This window comes from Lepisma saccharinum, chromosome 23 (assembly GCF_977018435.1).
Source record: "Lepisma saccharinum chromosome 23, izLepSacc3.1, whole genome shotgun sequence".
In the NCBI taxonomy this organism is placed as follows: Eukaryota; Metazoa; Arthropoda; class Insecta; order Zygentoma; family Lepismatidae; genus Lepisma; species Lepisma saccharinum.
In genome coordinates, this window is record NC_139251.1 from 50456617 (window position 1) to 50483720 (window position 27104).

Here is a 27104-nt window from a genome sequence, read left to right on the forward strand (position 1 = left end):
TGCAAGTAAGAAGTATCTGGTGGACAATGAAATTGAAGAAATATTGAAGAATGAAAGTCACAGAGTGTAATAAAATTTGGGCAAATATGCAGTTGCATTGATGGTCTTTTTCATGCAATGCATAACTATGTAATGTAAAACCAGATTTAAAAATAAGATCACATTAAAAGGATAATGCATGCATTACTTAATTAAAACAGTTTCTTTTCTGGAAAAAAGAATGAAATTGCCTGGGGGGAAAAATTACATTCAAAGTGGGCACTATGTCTAAAAATTGTAAAATTGTTAATATGTATCTTAAAACATGCCTTTTGAATTCATGAAGGTAATAATAAATGACAGGTGATGACTAGATGAGAAGAATGGTCTTTTGGACTTTAATTTTTGTTACTTAGTGTCACTTTTATGTCACTTTTGGCTAATCACAATGATGAGGATGTGAGATGATTGTAGATGAATTTATGAGGGAGGAAGTGGCAAGATCGAAAGTCGACCACTTAACATGCTTAGTCACCAAACCAACAAGAATGATCCTTCATCACACTGTTGTGTACATACCGGGTGGTCCAAAAGTCCCGGAACGGTCACATATCGTGAGAAATACACATCGAATCGGAAAACGAAAAAATACGTGTTGAATAAGTGAAAGAAAGCTATTCAATCATATCACCCTGGGGGCGGGGCAGGGTGCAACTGTGAAATTTTAAATGGAAATCCCCATTTTGTATTGTAGAATCGGAAAGAACTTCATTCCGAGTCCAACGAGCTATCAACCATCCTCCTAGCTCAATTAGGAACGGAGATATGGCAATTTTAAATTTTCGGGGAGGAAAAAAAAAAGTGAAAATTTTATAAAGCCCAAAAAATTTTCAAAGGGACGTACACATCTCTGCCTCTAATTGAGCTAGAGTGAAAGCGATTGCAGATTCGGAATCTGCACTTCAAGACCTTGCAATAGAGTATATGGTATCACATGCAGATTCCGAATATGCAATCACTTTGAAAATTTTTTTGGGTTTTATGAAATTTTCACTTCTTTTTTGCAAAAATTTAAAATCGCCATATCTCCATTTCTAATTGAGCTAGAAGGATGGTTGATGGCTCGTTGGACTCGGAATGAAGTCCTCTTTCCGATTCTACAATACAAAATGGGGGTTTCCATTTAAAATTTCACAGTTGTCCCCCACCCCACCCCCAGGGGGCGGGGGTGGGGAATTAAGTGTGATATCATTGAATAGCTTCCTTTCACTTATTCAACACATATTTTTTCATTTTCCGATTCGATGTGTATTTATCATGATATGTGACTGTTCCGGGACTTTTGGACCACCTGGTATATTCACAAACACCATAAAGAAGGATGATGCTGTAATGGTACTACAGAATATTGTTTGTCTTAATTTCACCTCCTATTTTTCAGTTAATAAGTAATAACAGATTTAGACAGTTCGAATCAGTCTGAATGTTAGTGGCCATGGTTCTGTTTTATCAGCATGCAATCTTAATCCGACATCATTTATTGTCTATCTTGTTATCTATTATATATTTAGTGATCAGAACATTTTGCTGTATTGGAACCATGTTAATTGAATATTAGAGCTGAGTCGATGCCGATGTATCGGTATCGGTACCGGAAAGTATCAGTGGGAATACTTTTCCGACACATTGGTCTTTCACAGGGTCCGCAAACTTTATTGGTTAATTGATGCATATAATTGGAGAAGAATATTTCGACTCAGCCCTATTGAATATATAATGTAAGAAAATATAAAATTTGAGAATATGAAATTGGGGTTCACACTGTGTATTTTATGTTAATAAATAACATAATATGAAATCAAAATAATGTTGTTTATCATATTTTGCTTCATTAGTGTAAACCTGAGCAGGTTCAGGCAGTTCAAGAATACCACAACGATCCAGTAAAATTGAAGAGAGATCAGCTACACTACAAAGTTGGAGATGTTATTACAGTCTTGGACAAGGGGTAAGTGATGATATTAGGTTGATCTGTAAAGAATCTATTCTTTGATTTTCCTACAAATGTTTACTAAAATTTTATAGAAATTAAACTGTAATGTTCCATTTATGTATTTGTGTTTGTACCAAAACAAGATAATGTTTTACTTTGGAATTGTGCTGGAAAATGCATTTATTATTTGTAAGCATGGACGGCACTGCTCATTACAAGCAGTGGTGTTTCACAAACTTCTTATTCATGTAACGTATGTAATTCATATGTAATTTGGATGACTGGCTTCGTATTCCATCTTCATTGGGTTTGATGATATAAATGACAAGTTCATGAGCACCAAGAAAACGTTGCTGTTTTTTTTACTTATAAATAATATTGGATACATTTTATGAAACTTGTCAAAATCTTCACTGTAAATAAAAATTTGTTCCATTTTTTATAATACTTGAAGAGAAGCAGCAGAGCCTATTGTACAACAAAACCATTGCAATAGAACTCTGTGCTTTAACCAAGCATTACCTAGGGAGAGACCAAATTTTCCATCCTTGGTGCTATGTGAACTAATAAAAATAACAAATTAAAATTTTCCATGGCACACGGTCTGAAAATTACCCTCCCCCCCATTTTGTTATTTTAATGCGTTAATGCAACATATCTAATTCATGTGTAATTTGGATGACTGGCTTCTTATTCCGTAACGAATATAAAGGCATAATTCCTATATGCTGGTTATGTAAAAGTCTAAATACACAGTTTTTCTAACCCATTGTATACACATGATTATCTACTATATATTAATTAACAAAGTGAAATGAATCATTCGAGGTTGTCATTGAATGTCTGCAATTTCATATCAGATCTGATCAGTGCTTCATATTGGCCAATCCCTCCTTCCGATTATTGTGCTGTGAATTTCTGAATATTTTTAAGCAAATCTCTGGTAGATTGATATGGTATGGTTACAGTAAGTACTTATTAGGGCTGAGCTGATATTGGTGCTGTCGTCCCGCACCCTGACCGTGTGGTCTAAGGCATCATGCTTTGGGCTCTGGCTACGGGATGCATGCAGGTTTGAGTCTGCTGGGAGAAGCGTAACAATTTTTCTCTTGAGATTTCGGCCTGCGTATCGGAGTGGAGGCAACCCACCATCGTGAGGAAATTGGGGAGCTACGGATGAGTAGTGTAACCCAGTCTTGGAAACTTACAACGACGACAGGGGTTCGTTATGCTGACCCCACGTCACCCTGTAATTAGTTGCATGATCTACCAAACTTATATAAACTCCTCACAAAAAGTTTGGAATATCATGAAAATGACGAGGAAATACGGACGTACAACTTTATTCTACCACACAATAATTCAGCCTGAGTACATACAGTGATAGAAACTGAAAACTGGTACGAGCGTTCACTAGCAAACCGAAACAAGCACAAATAATGCAAACAATCAAGTTTACATGTGTCCAGGTGGAAACGACTGATTATGTTTCCATGCAAAAGTGTGTTCCAACTCACTGGTTCACAGTGACTTAGTAACGTGTGTGACCTCCACGTGCATTGTGAAGTACCCTGGCACGTTGAGGCATCCCTGCTGAGTTCATCAATGTCATCCTGGGAAAGAAGGTCCTGTTCCATCTGCAAAATGTGAATGAGGTCCTTCAGTCTTTCTGTAGGCTGTGGATGACGACAAATGGCAGTTTTCAAAATCTTCCACACATGTTCGATGCAGTTCATATCTGGTGACATTGGGGGCCAGTCCATGCGGTGAATATCAGCCTCGCGCAGGAAGTTCGGTACCGGTGCTTCGCGATGTGGCTCTGCATTATCGTCCCCCAACACAAATCCATTACCATACTGGGCACGAAATGGTTGCACGAAGGGAACAAGGACGTGCTCCACATACCTTCGGTTCGTTAACCACCCTCGTATAGGAATGAGCGGTGTCCGACGACCATACATGATGCCTGCCAAAAACATGACTCCACCACCGCCAAATGCATGGACTTCTCGCTCATGCTGGTACTTCCCGCCACGTTGTTTTTCTCTCGAAACCCATGTTTGATGTGTATCAGGGTGCTGTGCTATCCATTTTTCGTCGGTAAACATCACATGACGCCATTCTTTTAAACCCCATCTAGATGCTGGAGGGCCCTCCCCTCGATGGCGATTCCATAGGGACACACATCGCACAGGCCTATAGGACCCTAAGTGTACACTATGCAACCGATTTCAATCTGTTTGGGTCAAGACATTGACGCCAGATGCCCCCACGAGCTCACTTCTTACTTCACGAGCTGTCGCTGTAGGTCGCCTACGTGCCATTATGTGGATATACTGGTCCTGCTGTGGTGTTGTCACTCTTGGGCGACCACTCCTCTGTCGGTCACACACACCGTTGGTCTCCCTGAACCGTTTCCACATTTTGGAGACTGCCCCTTGCGTAACCCCAACAATGCGTGCTTCCTCCGCCTGTGTACGACCTCCTTGCAGCAATGCTACTTTTCTGGCTCGATCAAACTGCGAAATCGACATATGAAAGATCGTTCATCATTAGACTCTTTCACTGCTCCGTAGACACCTCTCTTTACCGGACTGAGTGAATGGCCCGGGTGCATGGCCAGAAGAAACTAATTACAGGCAGCAACGTCTGTTGCCCTGGAATGCAACTACACATGGTATGTATCTGTCTGCTGCCGTTCTGTTTTCGCCAACATTTGCCACCGTCCCTATTACATACTTTGTTAATATGACAGTATTCCAAACTTTTTGTGGCTAGTATAATAATATTCCAAACTTTTTGTGAGGAGTGTTTTTAATTCATGGTTGGTGTGGTAAATGCCATTTTAATATTACACACGTTATGTTTTGTGTTTCCATGTGAATTGAATTGTTTTTTTCTCAAGGACCACTGCCATCTTTAACCCTTAACAGGGCAACCAGTGTCTATTAGACACTGTTGCTTATATTTTTTGTCACATACTCCAAACGATACTTCCTGCGAACATGATATATTTGACTTCATTTGTTTCTCTCTTTTTTTCAAATTTAACAAGATTTGACTTTGATAAAGAAGGTCAGGCATAAAAAATATTTTCGATTTCACTTACGTAAACAGTCAAGCAGTGTCTGTCGGACACAGTGTACAATTGATATGCATAGAAGTCTACTTGAATATGTGTTAACAAATGTTTAATAAAAAATAAAGTATTTAATAAGACATCACATAAAAATATTATTAACGCTAAAAATAGAAAAAATGAAAAATATATGAGCAAATATAACTATTTCCTCACACTACCTTCCGGCCTAACGTGTTTCATATACTATGCTGCAAAAAATACAACATGCAATTACGATGATGATGATGATGAATACTAGAATTATGGACATATCAATGATGATGAGGTTGAATATCATGTCACTCGCTTGTTTCCACAGCAATGAAAAATAAAAATCTCACATTAGAAGGGCAAAATCCATTTAAAACAAAGCAGTGTCCGACAGACACTGCTTGCCCGGACACGTTACAAAAATAGCTTGCCCGGACAAGGGTTAACTGAGGTTACGGCATCTTTGATAGAGATGTTATTGCATCACTGCTTTCTTTGTTCCCGTGTGATGGTAGTTCCATTTTCTCCTGTCTGATGCCACTGGTGCATGTTTCTTGGCTTGAATCATCTGCTGCGCTTTCTGCTGGCAGTTGTTTTGGTTTCTGTCATCTGGTGGTTTTGCAGGCTGGGCTGTCTTTTGCATTGTGTGGCTTGGCATGGTGTGGTTCCTGTTCCGTGGGCAGGTGGAAGGTGGTTGTGCGAGAGGACTGCATGTTATCTTCTTGCAGTGAGGATTTTTTTAAGTATGGGGAACCAGGTTCGGTGTGCCTCCCCATTGTCTAAGTTTAGCCCTGGTTTCTGTTGGATAAAGAGATGCCATAACCTCATGCAATGAAGGCATGAAATTAATCCCTAAAATATTTAAATTAATAAATATTCTCAAACTATTGTAAATTGTTACAATTTTCAAGTATAGGTATAATTGGAAATTATTAAGACTAACTGTATTGGTATCATTATCTGCACTGATATCAATATAGGTTCAAAGTGATATCATCTCAGCTGTAGTATTTATATGTGCCATGGTGGTGTAGTCTGATGTAGGACATCTGACTTCTACCCATGTTTGATTCCTTGGGTGGATGATCTAAGGTTGGAATTTTTCCAGCCGTGTCTTTGCATAAAGCAGCTCTGGGGCTCACCCAGTCTCAAATCAATAGGTTCCTGGGGGTGGGGGGAATAAAGGTGGGTGGAGCATGTTGCTGATCACATCATCTCCAAAATTGCCGAGATCGAGAATGTGTGGGACCCTACCCCCACATCCATAAATGTGCCTTCTTGGCACGGTGCTATATGCACGGGGAACTTTCCTTACCTTACGTAGTATTTATATACATGTATTAACATTTATAACTGTTGTGATCAATTACAACACATTGAATGTTTTAATAATGGATAATTTGTGACAAACTTCTCGTTTGCATCATCAGATCCAATGGAGTTAGAAGAAAATAGTAAATAATAATGTATTTCCCAACACGCGACAGTTTCTTGTCATATTGAGAGTAACTTTATATTTCTACAATGTTCAAATGTAGGTATTGCTAGTGGTATCTGGTGAACCCTATATTAATCATAACATTAAATTGCTTTTTAAGAACATACTTATGAATTTATTTCTCTTGCAGATTGTTCAATTGTTTAATCTGTTATCTAACATTAAATTAAATTTGATATGTTATTTTCTCTTTCTTCATTTCAGAGCCTCATGTAATGGAAGCAATTACTGGAAGGGAGTTCTGAACAATGGAAAGACTGGGATGTTCAATCCTGCTCACACGGTCACATATCTTGGGTCCAACTTGCCTTCAACAAAGTCTGAATTCATCCGTGGAGGTTTGTTGTTATTTTTTCTCCATCACTAAATGTTCTTCCTATGTAATTTCATAGTGTATTTTTCCTTTACTCTATTTTGATGGACATCACACTGCGATGCCAAGGGTCCCGGGTTCAAATCCCGCTCGGGCTTGGTTGTTTGTGAATGTCCATTCATCATTTCATCACTCATCCCCATCTTCGCAAATTAGCCAAGAGGCACAAAATGTGAAGTAAAATAAACTAAATCTATCAATCAATCTATTTTGATGATGCGCCTGCTGTATGCATTCCCTCTTATTAAACCTTCCAGATTCTTTATAGATTTATACCTTTATCAATGATTTCTTTCATAAATTGTAACATGTCTTTATAGATTTATACCTTTATCAATGATTTTTTTCGTAAATTGTAACATGTTCTGCAAGAGCTATAAACAGTTTATAATAATTAGGACCTGCCTGGTGGCATAGTGGTATCATCATCGCCTTGCAATTTAGGCATCCTATTCGATACCCAGTGGAGGCACATAGTGATTTGGATCCCATTTTGAACTGTAGGTCCAGTCCTGATCAGAGATGTCCAGCCTCAGCCTCCGGTTGCCTTGCGAGGCTGAGACTGTGTGATACCGAGGCCAAGTTGGAGGCTGTATGAGGCCAGAGGCTGACCTTGAGCTTGGAGGCCAAGTTGGAGGTCGGAGGTTGAGGCCGTGTGAGGCTGGAGGCTGACCTTGAGCTTGGAGGCTGAGATGGAGTTTGGAGGCTGAGGCCATGTGGGGCTGGAGGCCTGGAGTTCAGAGGCTGAGGCCATGTGAGGCCAGAGGCCAACCTTGAGCTTGGAGGCTGAGGCCATGTGAGGCCAGAGGCCGACCTTGAGCTTGGAGGCTGAGGCCGTTTGAGACCTGAGGCTAGGCCTCGCGAGGCCGAAGTCAAATGGCCATCTCTGGTCCTGATTAGCCTATCTGTGCATAAAGTGGAATTGAAACAATAATTCAACAAGTTCTTCATAATTGCATAACCTGCAAATATTTTTAATATTCAGCTTATATTCACTTTCATAAATTCTAAGGATTGAGCTAAACAATACTAATATTTTTCCAGATTAAAAAGAAAATCTAATAATAAGTTTCTGCGAGTTTTATATTATGCATGAATTGTTTCCTAAACAGAAAAATAAAAACTCCCTAAAAGTGATAAAAAAAAGAAAAATAAAATAAAAAGGAAACCAATTTTACACATTTCCTGTACATTTTACTCGTATTTCAAATTCGATACATTCTTTTAATCTACTGTATTAATACCAGTGGCTGTAAAATAAATTTTAAATGTTGTTTTCTAATTCTTGCACAAATATATAATAATTATGTCTCTTTTGTGAAAAATTTCTGGTTTCACATATCAATTTCAGTGACTCGCTGTAACCATCCACAGAAGGCTGTTGATCAATCAAAGTCAATTGAGTCATAAAGTTTTTTTTCCCCCACAAGATACACAAAATTATTGTGTATTTGTGTAAGAAGTGAATTCAACCATGTTTGTGCTATGTATGTCAATTAAATGCTGTATTTTTCATTTCTTAGTGTTTGGATTTATGTAGTAGCATTCAGTGAATATTTGCAAAATTGTTTCTTAATACAGATGGTAAAAATGCCTACTCATCTCGCCGACGCCTCCGCCCAGATATGATATCATCCCCTCAAGGAGATTTCAAACACACGGGCCATGTGGGATTGGATGGTGCTTACTTTGGGGACATTTCATTTCTAGGAGGCAAAGTAAGTGCCTGTTGCTCACATTTGATTTCTGTTATTGTGCGAAGTAAGAGTTAATGTAGATGACCTTGATATTTTAAATATTTCTTTGTGTGGACTTCATAGGGTCCAAAGTATAGTGTGTCAGGAGCATTAAAAAAAAAAAGGAAAAAAAAAATATTTATGATGAGAGGTAAGTGTAACATTTCTGAAAAATATGGAAAATAAATTCTCAGGCCTCCTACTGTTGTAGTTATTGATATTAAACATTGGCATGTATGCACACAGGACCATTGAATTCTGAAGTTGTTTTAAAATGAAGGAGGGCCACAAAGGGTAAATAAAAAGTGAAAGAGGAGAGAGGAAACGCTCACCAGATGTAGATAAACTTCAAATTTTCGTGACGATTTGTCACATCATCGGGAGTAGAAAGAAGGTTCATGTAGTGAGCGACATCAACAGTGTCATAGCATGGCCTGCAGTGTTGCCAGGTCCAGAAAGAAAAAGTAGACAGTTTCACACTTGGCCTTGTTCATGAGTGCAACCACACCCCCAGGCCTGAACAAGGCTGTTGCTGAAGGTGAGGGGTGGTTGGGGGGGACATTACCGCATGGCCTTTTTCATGAGTGCAACCACATCCCCCAGGCCTGAACAAGGCCACCCAGTAATGTCCCCCCCAACCACTCCTCACCTTCAGCAACACCCTTCACCTCCCCCTACACCTTTTACAACTCACAGTTTTCGACAGCCTAGCGAGGGAACAACATGAGTTTTTCGTATGTGAAACTGTCTACGTTTTCTTTCTGGACCTGGCAACACTGCAGGCCATGCTATCACACTGTTGATGTCGCTCACTACATGAACCTTCTTTCTACTCCCAATGATGTGACAAATTGTCACGAAAATTTCAAGTTTTTCTACATCTGGTGAGTGTTTCCTCTCTCCTCTTTCACTTTTTATATATATAATGTTGTCAAATATGACACAAAATCTTCATGTTTTAGTCTTGATTGTAACTAATAACATTTATTCCATTCTGGTTTATTTAGTTCATTATGGTTTATAATTATTTCACCAACAAACACATAGAATTATTGTTGAATACAACACTCTGCACATCTCTAATACTTGTCACAAAGTATTTACATACCAGGAATTTGTAAGAATTTTTTTAACTGTACTGTAAATTTCCAGTATATTAGTTAGGATTTTTGTATTTAATTTTTCATAGCAAGGTTTGCTCTACTAGAAAAGTGTCAGGGTTTTTGAGTTTAGATGAAATCAATATTGTTGCCAGAAAGAGAAGCAGGTATATTTATACATTTTAATTCAATTTTATGAAGTGAATTGAAAGTTTAAACATTTCCTTAAAAAAAAAAAAACGTTGCAGCTGGATCACGTGGAATTGCACTTTTCCTTCTGCTTTCACAGCCTCCCTCTGTTAGAAAACTGTTACGATACTCCCGCATGTTGTATGCATTTATTTAACATCTGTTTTGCAGTATCATCATTTACCTCATCAGGTAGTGACGCCTTATAAACCTCAAGAAGATGGGGATCAAGTGTCCTTGACGAGAGCCTCTTCAGATGTATCTGACAGGGCACCTCTTCTCATGCGGACGGGGGACTCAGGAAAGTCCGGACCAGCTGCAGGTATGTGTGTCCTTTGCATCTGACGTTGTGTACCAGGAGGTGAAGTATACCTTGACCAAGGAGAGAAAAACCCTGTTGCACTGTTAAATTTTCAACCATAAAAGAGCAAAGGGAGTGTGGCCGTTGTAGTCATCTGATTGAAATGTAATCCTGCCCCTGTATTGCCAAAATCATTATCATATTAATTCAGTGCCAAGTGTTTGTTTCATCATGAATGGAAAAACAATACACAACAAAAGCAGACATGTAATATTTACCTTTACCAGACGGCTGGGATATATACATGGATGCAGTGGCGTGGTGTGACTTTTTCAAAAGTATTACCGGTCGCGGTCATCAGACATTATCATCTCCACCCTACCCCCCCAAAAAAACAAAAAAAACATGCCTTTGATCTGGAGGTTTTTTTTTTTTTTTAGAGAGAGTTACCGCGAAAATCCAGTGAATAGTAGTCGAGCCTTGTCAACCATCTCTGTTTCTTTGCAAAGAGGTGGAAAGGGGGGAGAACTACACATTCGGGTCAGTTTGACGTCTTTGCGTTGAGCAGACGACAGAATTCCCCTCCTCCAGTGGTGGGAGGAAGTCCCACCCACTGTTGCCAACTTAGTTTTTTGGAGCAAGGTTTGTCCAAATCACGAATTGTATCAAGTACTTATCTTTTCATCCATTACTAAACGGTCTCAGTTGTACTTAAATCCAGCTTTGGCTTTGCAGTCTAGCTCTTGTTGCTTCAGAGAAATAGTATCCCCGTTTTAGGTGGGATTTAACTCTTTTCTGGAAATCCAATGTGACAACACCTCACCAAAATCCAGGACTTCATCCACACCCGCGGCCCCCCTGAAGGCCTAACAGCTCGTACCACCGCCATGTTAATACCCGACAATCCCCGCACCCCCACCTTCTATCTATTGCCCAAAATCCACAAACCTGGCAACCCTGGTAGACCCATTGTGTCCAGCTATAATTCACCTACAGAACGTATCTCAGCCTTTGTTGACTCCCATCTCCAGCCTCTTGTGAAAGCTCTGCCCTCCTACCTCCGTGACACCAACCACTTCCTCCAGAAAATCAGCACCCTCCCACCATTGCCCCCTAATACCATCCTTGCCACCATTGATGTCACTTCCCTCTACACCAACATACCTCACTCCCATCGCCTCCGCTCCATAGAATTCTATCTCAATAGCAGACCCAAACCTCACAACCCCAGCACCAACTTCCTGACCCACCTAGCCCACCTTGTCCTCACTTGTAACAACTTCACCTTTGAAAACCAAAATTTCCTACAGATCCGAGGTACAGCCATGGGTACCAGAATGGCCCCATCCTATGCAAACCTCTTCATGGGCCAACTTGAGCAAGAGTTTTTGGCTACCCAACCCCTCCAACCCCTCCTCTGGCTCCGCTTCATCGACAACATCTTCATGCTCTGGACACATGGAGAACCATCCTTGTCAGCTTTCCTGGACCAACTTAACCACTTCCGTTCCCTCAAATTCACCTGGATGCACTCCCCCAACCAGATCACCTTCCTGGATGTGGACGTGCACATCGAGGGAGGACACCTGACTACCTCCATCCACATAAAACCCACCAACCACATGCAATACCTACACTTCTCCAGCTCCCACCCGTTCCACACCAAAAAAGCCATTCCATTCTCTCTGGCCCTCAGGGGACAGCGCCTGAACACTTCACCCACCTCCCGCCAGAATTATAACCTCCGCCTACACCAGGCCCTGGTTAACCGTGGATATCCCTCCATCCTGGTCACCAAGCAAATATCGCGAGCTGCCTCACATACCACTACCACCAAGAAACCTGCTGCCACCAACCCACCTGCACTCATCACCCAATATCATCCCCACCTCAACAAAATCAGGCACACACTACACTCTCTTCTCCCAATTCTCCACAGTGATCCTGAAACCAAAAACATATTTCCTGACAAACCCAGAGTGGTTTTCAAACACCCCCCCAACCTCCAAAACATCCTGGTCCACAACACTCCTTCACCACACATCCAACACCCCCCTGCCCATAAATGCAACCACCCCAGGTGCAAGACCTGCCCCATCCTCATCACTTCTCACACCCTCCAGGTGCACACGGCCACTGGCAAATTTACCCTCCATCCCAAAGGGACCTGCCATGCCTCAAACCTCATCTACATCCTCACCTGCAACATCTGTGGTGATTTTTACCTGGGGGAAACATCAACGGCCCCTCAACCTCCGCATCAATAACCACCGCTCCTCCACCCACAACCTGGACTTCACTGTCGCCATCCACACCAACCACCACAACATCAGTTTCAACGACTGCTTCCGGGTAGCGATCATCCATCTCCTACCCCAACCAGCCAACACCTCTGTTCGCAAAAGATGGGAGAGGGCCTATATATCCGCCATGAGTGCAACCACTCCTCCTGGCCTGAACAAGGCCACCCAGTAATGCCACCCTCACCCACCCTCCCAACTCATCCTACACACTCACAGTTTACAACGAGCCTGGTGACGAAACAGTGTTTTTTCCGTTCTACGCACCGCTTCTTCTTCGATGGGGACCTGGCAACTATGCAGGGCCCCAACTTCCGGTTCCGTCTATTTCTCCTCACACCGATGATGCTATGAAATTAGCGAAAATTTTGAATTTTTCTACTGTCCGGTGAGTGTTTCCTTTTACCTTCTTTGATATATATATATATCATCATAATAATAATAATTTTGATTTTCTGATTCTTCTTCCTTTAACACTCATTATTAGGAGGCACAATGTATAAATTCCACCTCTGTTACAAGCCCTGTTATTCCGAGGAAAAGAAACTGATCTCATATCTCTACAACAATTAGTTCTCCAGCTATAGCTTTTTTTTTATTCATCACGGCAAGTTTGAAAGCACACTCTTGCAAGTACTCACCCGTAGAGGCTATCTGTGCATGCAAGGCACCATCGGGTAAAGGTTAACATTGTTGAATTTTTTAAAAAGAAGGTAAGGGAAGTCATATATATGGCAGCATGGGGACACTTGGGTGAAATGGAAGGAAGAGGATGACAAATAAAATATCTGCAGGGGGGTCAAGGGGCACTTGACTCCCTTGAGATATCTGGAAAGACTTCATATAATTCAAATTTTAAAGTTGTAGCGTAAAAACATAGACGAGGGGTGTCGTGAAAGATAGCAGGTTAAGGGCTCATGCACTTAGTGCTGGGGATGATGTATGAGAATTCTCTTAATGGGGGGGGGGGGGGGGAAGCATCACTCTACGCTTCCCCAACGTTAAGCACTACTACCCTCACCCTCCCTCTTCCTTGAGGAAAAATCCTGTGGGTGGCCTTGAACACAAATAACTGTCCACTCTAGTTCATGAATTTGCCAGGGTTTTTCTCATCTTGGTCAAATTGTAAAGATTAAAGGGAATGAAACTTCTTTCGAAGGTAAACATGCCTAAAAGAAATTAAGAAATCCAGACTTTAACATGCTACCATGCCATTATTAAATATTAGGGTTGAAACAGTTTAATGGGAACTCTATTGTTATATAGGGCCTCCCCGATGGTATGGTGGAAATGCCATTGCTTTGTAATCAAGGGGGTTTTGGATTCGATACCCAATGGAGGCAACGGTGGTTTGTATTCCACTTTAAACTATAAGCCCAGTCCCGATTAGTCTATCTGTGCACATCATCATCATCCTATCCCGTTTCCTGCTTCTAGCTGGGTCAGCATAGAAGTCTCCATTTACTTATGGTCTTCTACCATTCCTCCCTTTCCACTAACGTCTTGGTCTCCCGTTTGGCCTTACTCCCACTCCTTGTGCATTGTAAGCTCTTCCTGGTAGTCTTTCTGCATCCGTCCTCTTCATGTGTCCGAACCATCTCATCTGTGCCTGATCTATTCTGTCCTGAAGCTTCACCATCCCCACAGTCTGTCGGATTTTATTCCTTATTCTATCCCTATTAGTCTTCCCCAGAATTTCATCTCCACTACCTGCATCTTTCTTTTGTGTGTCTCTGTCTTTCTCCAAGTCTCTGCTCCATACATAATTATTGGTACATAGCATGTGCACAAAATGAAATTAAAACAAAAATTGAAATTCATTCTAACGGTATTAACCGATTTTTTGATATTACTGTATTGGTTTACAGTGGAACCTCAAATTTTCTTTTTTTCAGGGAACCAGGCTGAAAAAATTTAAAATGCAGGAAAATGTCAAATCAAGGAAGCTTTTTAGAACATTTTCCTATGTAAGGACCTTCACAATTGAATGTGTAATGTGGGAAAATGTAAACCTGGGAACGTAAAATCGGGGTTCCACTGTATTGGTAAAATTACCTATAATTCTACTGATCCTATATGTTTATAAGCAGCTTTCAAATTAGTGCAAAATTGTGCCATTTTGTTATTATTTTTATGAATTTGAAGTGCAATTCATATACTCTGGTTTCATGAAGTAAATGTCAAAATAAGCACTTTGTTTTTTGCCAGCCAATCTCCATAGCAGAGTAGTCGGTAACGTGTTATGAAGCCAGAGATCCAAGGTTCAAATTCTGGATAAGGGATATCTGCCATCATGTGTTTCATCAGTTTATTTGTCGTCCTCATTGTCGTGATTAACCCAAGAAGTAGAAATGTAATCTATATATATAAAAATGTATGTATATGTGTATATATGTATGTATGTTTGTTCCAGCATAACTCTCGAACGCCTGGAGCAATTTCAACCAAACTTGGTACACACATGTTTTACAATCTGGAAAGTAATACTGTGGGGGTAAGACACCCTACCCTGGCTCCCCTAGGGTAGGGGGAGGGAAGGGGTGACATGTAAAAATAATCGAAAATGACCTATATTAGTGTGGAATCCATAGCTAAGATGAATAGTGACACTCCCAAAGCCGTTCAATTTATTTATTCTTGCTCCTGGAGGTGAAACTAAAAATGTTTTTTATAATAAAGTTTTGAATTAAATTAATAATATAGTGAATTTGTAAAAGATTTCACTTTATAATTTATATACTGTACTTATACTTTTAAATACCTGTAAATAAAATTAGTTACATTTTACACTATAGTTAGAATTCATTACTTTCCTGTCTAATAGAAGATTGGGATAAATAAATACACGGGAAACGCCGAGTAATCATCTAGTATAGAATAAAAGGAATAGAATAGAAGTTTATTTTCCAAGACAAAATCCATTACAATCACCTTATTACACACATTAAACTTCTTGTGAATACCCATACTCCAAAAAGTACTGGCTGGTAGCTCAAATTAAATTTGAACCTATACTTTCCAATACTGATACTATTATATCTAAAGAATATTATATTATAGAATATTTGCATTACATAATATGTGAATTACAGTTATTGTGTAACTTGATACCTATGCATAATTGTCATTGATATTGATGCACTGATCCCAGCGCGTAAGAAGAGAGTGAATGGCTTCAGTGTAGAAATTCCTGGGTTGCTTACGGATCCAGTTTTCCACGGTGTTCTACACTTCTTCGGCACAGGTGAACCGTTGACCTTTCAGTGATTGTTTTAAGGGGCTGAAGATATGGGAGTACATGGGGAAATATCGGGGCTGTACGAAGGATGTGCGAGGACTTCCCATTGAAATGTTCTCAGCAGGTCAAGGGTTTTCGTGGCCACATTTGGCCTAGCGTTATCCTGGAGCAGCACTATCCCCTTCGAGAGCTTACCTCTGCCTTGTTTTTGATGGCCTATTTAAGCCTCAACAACGTGTTGCAGTACCTTTCAGAGTTCACAGAGACACTGCTGTAAAAGTCCTTCATCCTGCGATACATTTGTGAAGCATGCTCGCCTTCTGCATGAAGAAATTGGATTACAGCTCTGTGCTCTGATCTGGAGGAATTCATAATGCACCCGTGCTCACAAAACAACTCTTGCCAATTGAGGAAACAGCAGGCGAAGCCGTTCGCTACACCTGCAAACTGGGACAAACACCGTGCCATCTATCTTCAAACATATTTATCTTTTTTCGATTACATAAAATGCCGCTACAGCAAAGGTCTCTTTTTCATTTAGGCATGCCAAATAGTATTGGGAACTGAAAACATGTTCGATTTTTTCCTCCCAACTGGTTTCTCTTGGAGATTATTTCCATTGAAATTGTTTTTTTAATTTCATATTTTTGTTCGATTCGTTTGAGTAACTTGCAAATTTGAAGTCATAACATTTGTTTTAAGTTTGGTGTGTTTAGAGTTGGGTGATTAAAGTCACTTTAAAGCACTTGGAAAGCATGCAAATATCAGGGAATTTTTTTGCAAATAGAAATGGGAACCCTGACAGTATATTGAACTGATGTTACTGTGTACATTTTCAGTATTGTATTTAGGTGTGTTTGCTACTCTTTGTAGATCACAATTGGTCTGATACAGCCAGTGAGAAGGACTGCATGGCAGATGGCCTGACTTCTTCATCGTCATCATCAATAAAAGTCGGAAAGTTCCTAATGGATCATGAGTACCATGAGATTAGCGATGAAGAAAATGGCGTGGAAAGCCCCAGGTTTGAGGTGAGTGGGAACTTATTCCCGATAATCGTTCACATTTATACATAGTCCCCACACTCACCGTTTTAAAAATTACTGCGGCATATTTGACTGGATGACTTAGCATTCTTTGCAGTAGGGAAAAACTGATTGGGTTATTTTTAGAACTATGCACTTGTTTTAGTGATTGTAATGTAAGAAGGCTAGTCAACAGAAGAGACATTCCTAAATCTTCTGAATTTCAGAAGGGTTTCCATGTCTAACTGTTCTTTCTGACAAAAGATGAAAAAGATATATAGGTTAGTTTCTTGTACGATAAATTTCAACTCGTTTTCTTTCATCTGGACATTGATTGAATAATATAGCCAGATGTCGGGCATACCTGATACTGTGCTCTGACATGACCAATGTTGCCAGTACATGCATTATTTTTTTTTTTTTTAAAAAAAAACTTTTTTGTGGATATGCAATAAATAACCTGATAAATCGTTGTGATGTATAAAATGTTTATCATTCTTTTATCACTTTGATAGGGATGGGACCGATTAATCGGTACTCTATCATGTATCTGCCGATGTAGGTATATCGGTGTATCGGTAAAAGTACCGATTATTTTACTGATCCGATATATCGATAAATATCTTATAATTTAGTGCAAAATTCTGCCATTTTGTTGTAATTTTTATGGATAATCTCCATGCCCTACTTTCTGAAAAAGTAAATGTCTAAATATTAAACTTCTTTTGCATTGCAATCAGCTCAAAACACACATTTATTAAGGAGATCAATGAAAATTTCAGGTTCTTCAAGGACCATTTCTAATTTTATATCGGATCGGTAGAATATCGGTTATCGGTATCGGTAAATTTTATATCGGTACTGTATCGGTATCGGCCAAAATTTCATATCGGCCCATCCCTACATTTTGATAAATACCCACACAGACCATTGATAGATATTGAAAAATTTTGCAAGGGACTACTTTACAGCTGTCTTTCAACCATGTTTGTTTTCTCTGTACAAAAAAAAATTACACCTTACTGAACGTTCATGTAGAGCAGCCATGTCAAACTCAGTTCATGAGCAGGGACGCATCATGTTAATGTCAAAACTCTTCGGGCTGCACATCTCAAACTCCAACCCCTTGAAGCCCAAAACTAAAGTGTTCGCCCCTGATGGGGAGTATTCCAGAAATTACTATTGCAGCATTGGTATGTTATAAAAAAAATATGTAGAGTTCTCCTCCCAAGTGCCATAAATTAGCAACCGCTGGAGATGCAAAAACCAGAAGGCAGAATTCCCCCTCATCCCTCCTTCACGTACCACCCTGCTTAGAACTGAATTATTACACGATTACGTGTGCATGTATAATTGTAGTAAAAATATTTTAATTATAATCCTCATTGGTTTTCTTGAAATAAAATTAAACTGAAATATTTGTTCAAAGTCGGTGATATTATTTTACAATTTTGCAAACATTTTGGCAAGAACCTTTCTGTGGATAATTCTAGTTTTGTTTTACAGAAATCTGACACATTTTTTTTACAAACTAGCTTCTCAATGTTTGCATTATGTTTTTGTGTGCAACAAACTCTTAACGCAGAAAACAAATATTTTTTAGTTATTCTTGATCATTTGCCTGTCTTATTAATCTTTATAATGGAGGACAACTGTTCACCAAGGCAAGTGCTGCCAAAAAGGCAAAATTCCAGCAGAAGAATGACTTATCCGAGGATAATGCTGTGGGAGATATGTGAAATATCTAGGAACACTCACTTCGTGATATTTCTATTTCAATTCGAGTCACATTTTAATTCAATAAGTTCCATTTGAAGGTCGAGACTTGCATATGCAGCATCAAAAGAAAAAAGAGCAGAGCAGTGAACAAGAAAATTGCCATTCGCAGTCTTTGAAGTCATATTGTAATATAATTAAGCCTTGTTTCCATATTAAAAACACTAAGTTGCTGACCAAGGCAGTTTATTAAGATAAAAACACTTAACAGGTAACGTTTCAACCCTGTATCAGGGTCTTCCTCAGACGAAGAACTAAACAAAATTATGAAATATATTACACACAGAAAGATTACATACACATAGCAGGGTCACTAGCCACACAACAACAAATCAAGTTGACAGTCCTTATCTAGGAAGATTTCTCCAAAGGAATTAAACATATCACCTCCTGACAGTTGTTGACTAATGGGTCTACTACACTGACAGGTCAAGATTAGCAAGAGTCTAGAACCACCTGCTTACCACTCCCCCACCCCTCCTGCCTTTTTGGTTATGGATGAATACCTCCTCCTCTGGTCTTCTTCTTTTCTCTTCTTTCTTCCTTGTTCATACTTCTTTTTTATTCATTCCTTTTCTTCATCCTTTCAACTTTCTCGAACACACTCTTCCATTCCTTGTTTATCTTGAGTCCTCCATTCCAATTCATGATGTCTTCTCCTTTCTTTTCTATTTCTTTGGTCTCCTTCCATTTTCTCACTAGTTCTCTCTTCTCTTTTCCTATTCGCCTAGCCGAATCCCATTCAATTTCATGTCCTGTTTCTCTAGTGTGTTTGAATATGGCATTCCTGTCTCTCTTAAATCTCACATTGAGATTGAGACACCAAGGCACATTTTCTCCAAAAATAGTGCAGTTCCATAAAAAAAACATTGCTTAAATTTGAATTTATGGTGATCATGCAATAATTAACACATATTATTGTGGCTAAAATGAAATTATATGTGTGAAATACATAATTTTTGGTTGACTTTCATTTTTCATGCCCCCCCCCCCCCTTGCCCCCCCTACGGGTCCGGTCGGCTTCCTCTGAGGTTGGGTGAAAGGTGCCTAACTTGCGCTACGTTCAAGACTTCAGCATTTGCAAAGACGCCTCTCCACGGCCAGAGCACTTCCAATATCTTGTGTCAATATTCTCCGGTCGGCAACATTGCTTTCTTTCCCCACGTGACACTCGTGCTGCTCGCATTTCAGAGAAGCGCCTCCGCAAACTCCCCCAATTTACGACTGGACTCGGCTACTTCGGTCATGTGCAGAAAACTCGAGAGCTCTTGGATCGCTGGTCAAACTATAAGTTTGAAAATTATGTTTTCGAGCTATCTCGATGGCGTAGCATGTTAAGGGGTTGAATTTCAATCTTGCCACCAAAGTACTGAAGTTGAAATCGTGGCATGAACTTGGGTGTTTTTGTGAGTGCCCCATCGTCAAATTAATCATATCATCACTCATTCTCATTGCCACAATGAGGCCTCCCAATGGCATAGTGGTAATGTTGCTGCATTGTAATCAAGGGGTCCCAGGTTCGATGCTCAATGGAGCCACATGGCACAGTGGTTCAGGTCCCACTTTAAGCTGTAGGTCTAGCCCCGATTAGCCTTTCTGTGTATAAAGTGGACTTTAAAACAAAGATTCAATCAAATTCATTGTCACAATTAGCCAAAAGTGGCAGAAAAGTGACACCGATTGACAAACTATGAATGCAAAGTAAGTGTTTCTGAGATTTGGTTATCTTCTTCCACATGTATCTCCCAGGCTAATTCTTTAGGTGTAATTTGAATTTGTAGGATAAGTAATTAACAATTTTTATCATTGTTCAGTTCTCATCAGTTCTCATATTTTCCATCGAGTATTTTTTTCTTTTTCAGAAAAATTATCCACATTTTTACTTTCCATTAAAACACTATAGTTTAGTTGTCCTAAAATAACCAAAAGACTGTGCTTTTAGTTGCTGGATTTTATATTTCCTCACTATTTCAGTGTACAAGTCATTCCATATGAAATGGACACAGCCCACAACCTGTGCATCTCAGATTTTCAGGAAAATTGGGGAAGTATTCAGGGTCAAAGTTCTCAGAAATTGCTCTTACTGAGCTTGTTTGGCTATATTAAATGTGCTCATCATCGCTACGTGTCTGGAAAACCTGGAGAAGAGGGAAATGTCAGGCAATTTGGCTTGTCAGGGAAAAATCAGGGAAATGTCATTGAACTTTGCAAATCTTCTGGAATTTGGCTTGCATTTTGGAGTCTGCAAGAGAAAAAGTTGCAGAACGAACAAGCGGTTCACTTCCACTTCTGGATTCGATTCTTGGGATTCCACTACTAAGAAAAGATTCAGTTTAGAAACTTGTTTCTTGTGCAAAATTATGGTTCCTTCGAATTTCCGTAATAAATTTTCACTTTTTATAATACTAGATATTAGAAAGAATATCAAAGCAAAACTTGCAGTCCAGATATCTGATTGATAATTAAAGTACATTGACAATATGATCCATAATTATTGGAAAGGTTGGTGAAGATGAGGTTATCATCTATTATTTTATAGATCTTAGTCTTGTTGGCATTTCCTGTAGAATTCCTATATGCAACAAAAATTTCTCCAGATGCTGTGTACTTATAAATGTAAGCATTTTCTACGACACTATAAATCTGGCAGAAAATGAAAAGTTGTGAATGGTTTATGAACTTTTTCTGTTTTTATATTGTGGAGATCTGTTATGGTGAAATAATGTACCTCTGTTACCTTAGCCTGAAAGCTAGATGCACGTGATTGTAGCACCCAATGCATTTGATGCCGATTGTAATTTTACATTTTACTCTTCGAATTTTCATGTGTTCGTGTGTGTGTAGAATAAAATTTGCTAAAGAAAAGTTGTGAAAGTAAATAGTATTCATAATAATTAATGGATTATATATTTAATTGAAAACACATGGTTCAAAAGGAAAAATCATGATGATAAACATGTCTGGAAAATTTTCATTTTTGGACTGCAAAACCTGGAAATGCCAGGGAATTTCATAATCAAAAAATCGTAGCAGCCCTGGTGCTGTAACTTTGTTCCTACTTGGCCTAGGAAGCTGAAATGAAGTTTATTGTGCAGGGAATGGAACAAGATTTCCAATGATATTTAACAAGCCTACCTTTGGATACAAAGAAAATTTTGTCACGTGACCTTGAAACTCTAAAAAATATGTCATTGCCAAAATTGTGAAAAAGATATATTTGGCACACCATGCTATACTCTAAAACATATGAAAAATTAAAGCGGGGACTGCAATGGGATCAGAAGATACAAGATAATATGTATAGCTATGTGACTTATGAAGGTCTCATTACAAGGTACTAGGGTGGGTCAAAAGTTCCTTTACACCACCTATAAAATGTAAGGGAGTTGTGCTGGGTACATTTGGTCATGATTAGGCCCAGGGGAAACCATAGTAGTGTATGTCAAAGCAGAGATCCTTCATATTGAATTCAACTCTAACATTTTCAATGGAAAGTGGGTGATGTGAAATATGAAATGAGGCTAGAATTTCACGAGAAATGCAGTGGTGAAGGTTTTTCCAATGTATCTTTAACCAGCAAAAAGTTTGAACATATATTCCACGTACAGTATCTGCTCATTACGTTGTCCATGTTTCTGTGTGCACACTCGTTGACGTCTCTCACGCTCACATAGATCATTTTGCAATGCAAGCAACAACTAATCATTCTATCATATGGTCAATATCACGGATTTTTAGTACATGTACCATTGCCTCCAAATGTTTCTGAAGATAAAAGTCCTAAATTGTTAGATCTGGGGAACGTACAGACTTTTCAACAGGTCCTAAGCTGCCAATCCATCAACCGGGAAATTTACCATGTACCAATCCTGCAATCCATGCACCAAACCACACCATTAGCTCACCAGCACTAACAATTCGACCAGGATCTGTATAATGCTTATCACAGGTATTGTATGTTATTTTTACTAATTTCACCGTGAATATAAAATTAGCCTCATCACTGTGAAGGACTTTTTATTCCAAAGAAAGCATCACATTGTAATTGTTTGAGACACCATTCACAATATTCAACTATTCGAAAATGTCAGTGTGATCTCGATGCCTTCCTAATATGCTAGAGGCATTCTAATGCTTTTTTTCTAACACCTCGAAAAGGAGAAAATGTTTAAAAGCATTAAATCATTAGCATAAATTAGCAAGAAAAATATAAACATACAATATGATAGTATTGGTAAATTAAATAATACTTCAGTTCATAAGTGAAATGTAATAATTTTTTTTGTAGAAATCGTTTGATTTTGGACCAAGTCTTATGGATGAGATGGATGAAGTGTTTAGATGCTTAGGAACCGGTTCACCTCCACCTGTCCCGGTTAATTCTGAAGTGGAGGAGCCGAAAGATGAGACACATAATGTACGAAATGAGCTACGAGAAAAAGCAGCCAAAGTAATTGGAAAGGATAACAAGAAAAAACAAGCAACAGTAAGTAGGAAAATTGTTTAAAATGATTTGTACCGGGTGGTTAGAATTGAAATTTCCCTACCTACTCATAGCACTCTGGAACCTGTTCGAAGCAATGGATTGCAGTGAAGCATGGTACAGAGGCTGAGGCTTTGCAGGCCAAGAGGATATGAATGCCAACAACAACAATAACGACAGAAAATAAAGTTCAAATTTTCACCACTATTTTTAAATGAGATAAAATAAATTATTAAATTTTGACATATTGTACATTTTCCTAAATCACAGTAAGATAAACAGTGTTAGAAATATACACCTTTGAATCTTTTAGATGATGTAACGCCTGGTTAATTGTCTTACATTGTTGCCATTCATACAAACTATAACAATATCCCTTAAGTGACTGCTTCCAGATAGCAATCATCCACTCTTTATCCCAATCCATTAACACTTACTTACTTACTTTGTCTTCCCTTTGTGCTGTTAGGCATCGGGGGTCCTTCAGCCATCTGCTAAATCTCTTCCTATCTTGTGCCATTCTCTTAACTTCCATTAGCGTCTTCCCTCTTTTAGTAACCATCTCTGACAGGTCTTGCTCCCATTCTATCCGAGGTCTTCCTCTTCCTCTCCTTCCTTCTGGTCTTGCTTCCATTATTTGTTTCGGTTTTCTTTCTTCTCCCATTCTCATGACGTGTTCTTCTCTCTATTATCTCTTCAGTTGATTCTACATGTAGCTGTTCCCTAATTTTAATGTTCCTGATTCTATCTCGTCTGGTTTTTCCCACGACTGTTCTGAGGTATTTCATCTCTGTTGCTGATAATCTACTTTTATGCTTATTTTGGAGCGTTAAGCTTTCTATGCCATAGAGCATTGTTGGATAATTATGGTTTTATAAATCCTTAATTTAGTATTTTCTTGTACCCCCTTTTTTCCTACTATTGTATTACTTATTTGGTAATATATTTTATTTGTTTTTATTTCTTCTTCTGCTTTTCCATCACTTGTTATTATTGTTCCCAAATATTCGTATCTATTCACTTGTTCTAGCTGTGCTCCGTGCCAATTTATTTCCAATCTCTCTTCCTTTCCATACTTTGATATATGCATTACTTTACTCTTCTTTGGGTTCACTATCATTTCTCTATCCTGTATTGAGCTGGCCCATTCTATTACTGTATGTTGTAGTTCCTGTTTAGCTGATGTTATTAATGATATGTCATCAGCATACAGAAGTGATTGCACATAAACTGGTTTCAGTTTCCTATTTCCAACCTTACATTTTTGAATTGTTCTTCTACATTGTTTATGTGTTTGATCCATTAGTATTCTAAATAGTAAGGAGCTAAGGCTACCTCCTTGTTTAATTCCTTTGTTCATTTTAAATTCTTTTGATTTATCGCCTCCTATTTTCACTATTCCTTAACTGTCTTGTAGACACTGTTATTGTTACTAATTTTTCTGAACCTCCTATTTTCTGTAATGCTGACCGTAGTTGCCATGGTACTGTATAGGAACCTGCCTTTAAATCCAAAAAGGCTACAAATAGTTCCTTTTCTCTGCTAAGGAATTTATCTATAACTTGTCGTAGTGTGAGAATGCATTTGTCTTCTTCTTCTGAAGGCTGCGTGTTCTTCTTCTAACTCCTCCTCTACTTCATCTCATAGCCTTCTTTCTAAGATTCTTGTGTATATTTTTAGAGCTACTGAAGATAGACAGATTGGTAGGGTAGCACTGTAAAATGTAAAAATTATAGAGCAATCTGTGTATCTTCCATGAACATCTCAGTATGTAAAAGATGGGAGAGGGCCTACATATCAGCCATGAACGCAACCACACTCCTTGGCCTGAACAGGGCCACCCAGTAACGTTTCCCATCCCTAGCCCCTCATCTCTACTGTCACCCCTCCCTTCTCCCTACATTACACCCAACTCCTGCATTATACCATATCATTCACAGTTTTCGACAACCCTAGTGAGAGAACAATGTCCTGGCAACTTTGCAGGTCGATCTGCCATCTCACTTTTTCTACAGCTCCACTGTATATGGGGTGTCATTTTCAATATCACACACAAGCCACAGAAACGTATGGAGGACATCAAAGCAACTCCTTTTCTCAGTAACATTTTAATCGAAGGTGCTTCATTTCGGCTCTACAGTTGTTCAAAAAAGCCTGTTTTGCCACCTGTATGCTGACAACCCAACACAACATTTGATCGCATCTGTGATGTCATTTTCTGCGATGAAACTGCATTGTAGTGTTGCAAGGAACACACAAATTTTGTGAAAAATGACAAACTACCAACCACTGTAAAACAAGTCGAGGAAAGTGTTCAGTAACCCAATGAGAGGTGAACCAACGATACAAAAAAATTGTGGAAAAGCTACATATTCAAAGGAAGTGGTAATATCAGATTTTGTCTCATAGCGTACATGTCAAATATTTCCAAATCTAATTGCAAGGTTGATGTCTACAGGCTAGTTTGTCTGTTTTGATGCCCTCTATACATTTCTCTGGTAAATGGGTGCCATTAAAATGACACCCTGTATGTACTGAATACTGTACTATGTCGTTGACTATGTTGCATCAGTTTAAAATTGTGTAGTTCTCTAGCAGTACTCAAGAAATAAATTTTGAATACAAATGTGCACTTCCTATTGTTAATATGCACGTACGTTTCACGCAATAGGTAAAACCCATCTCAGCAGCCGACCAGAAGACTTTGGACTCAGCAATAGCCATGGCCACGGAGCTTGCATCTCGCTCAATGCTGGAGTTGGATGGTGAAGCCGTTCCTGACTCCCCGCACACACCCCAAACCCCAGCATCTCCTACCAAACGCAAGTTTTCTTTCAAGTTCACTGGGAAATCTAGTCCAAAGCAGGAAAGGAGAAACTTCACAGAAGAAGCAGCTCACATTCCTGACATTCAGGTCAGTAGTGGTTGATTTTTGGATATATTCATTTTGGAGGCTAATAATTTGTATTCACGATGTTTAACCTTTAGCGGGCAGGAGCCTCATGTGAGGGTAAACCCTCTCCAAATGAGACCTTTTCAAACACACGTATTTGTAACTTGGCGTTAAGTACCAAAAAATCATAGCTGAAGAATTAATTGTTGTAGAGAGATGAAGTCAGTTTTGTTTTTCATCAGAATAACATACATTACGCCTCCCAATAATTCGTGTTAATGATAGAAGAAGAAGGGCAAAAAATGGCATTCACCAGTGGCCACCACAATTGACCGAAGTGAATGCAAAATATTTAGAATGTTCCAGAGGTACATTCATACAACCATGCATAGATTTGTTGAAAACAGACTGATAATTCTTGGGGAAATAATAATAATGTATAAAAGTGGTAGTGTTGCAAGTTTACAGAAATATTGTCCAGAATTTTGCTTGTAGCTTCAGCCTTATGTTGCTGGATGAACCAAATTTGGATGGAAGTACATCAAAATACTACAGAGGATATTTAATGCCCATGGTACAACTTTAAAAACTGGGAATTATGGCATTCGGAAATGTTGTGTAATTTCAGAACATTTCCAAATTTGGGCTTTTGCCCTCAGGTCCTTACTAGACCCCTAATTGTCACATGTTGTTTAAATGTTCTATGGCTCTTATCATTACTTGCAAAAGTGATATATATCAGCAAAAAGTGGTGGTTGAGGCGTTATTGCCCCTTTTCTGAAATCTATTCCATAATACCAAGAGGGAAACAGCATTTTTCCAAACGTCGCGTGTTAATAATAGTAACAATGTATATATTGTGTTGTAATTCAAGTATGTCATATCTTCATGTGTATGGTAATGAAAAAGGCAGAACTCAAATATTGTATGTAGTTTTCGAGAAGTGGTGTGTTAATTGCTGTCACTTGGTGCTGGGATATCCCATCTGTGCGCAATAGGTTCACCAATGGTGGGATATAAATATCCCATCCGACCACTAAAGGTTAAAGCTGATAAGACATAGTATGAAAGTAAAATAAATAGTTGGTTTTCTCTTTTCCTTTCTTTT

General features: G+C 38.9%; 1 protein-coding gene across 5 annotated transcripts in view; it reads left to right on the plus strand.

Annotated features, from left to right (window-relative positions):
- Ack-like (activated Cdc42 kinase-like) overlaps window positions 1–27104 on the plus strand; it is a 187766-nt gene that overhangs the window by 120455 nt on the left and 40207 nt on the right. For 4 of the 5 annotated variants that reach the window (XM_083144507.1, XM_083144511.1, XM_083144509.1 and 1 more), the window contains 7 exons: window positions 1875–1987; window positions 6787–6920; window positions 8537–8673; window positions 10152–10302; window positions 16693–16850; window positions 22909–23106; window positions 25775–26017. In XM_083144507.1, the coding sequence (XP_083000633.1) occupies window positions 1875–1987; window positions 6787–6920; window positions 8537–8673; window positions 10152–10302; window positions 16693–16850; window positions 22909–23106; window positions 25775–26017 (1134 nt within the window). The remainder of the gene's footprint in view (window positions 1–1874; window positions 1988–6786; window positions 6921–8536; window positions 8674–10151; window positions 10303–16692; window positions 16851–22908; window positions 23107–25774; window positions 26018–27104) is intronic. The other variant, XM_083144510.1, reaches the window with a different exon arrangement.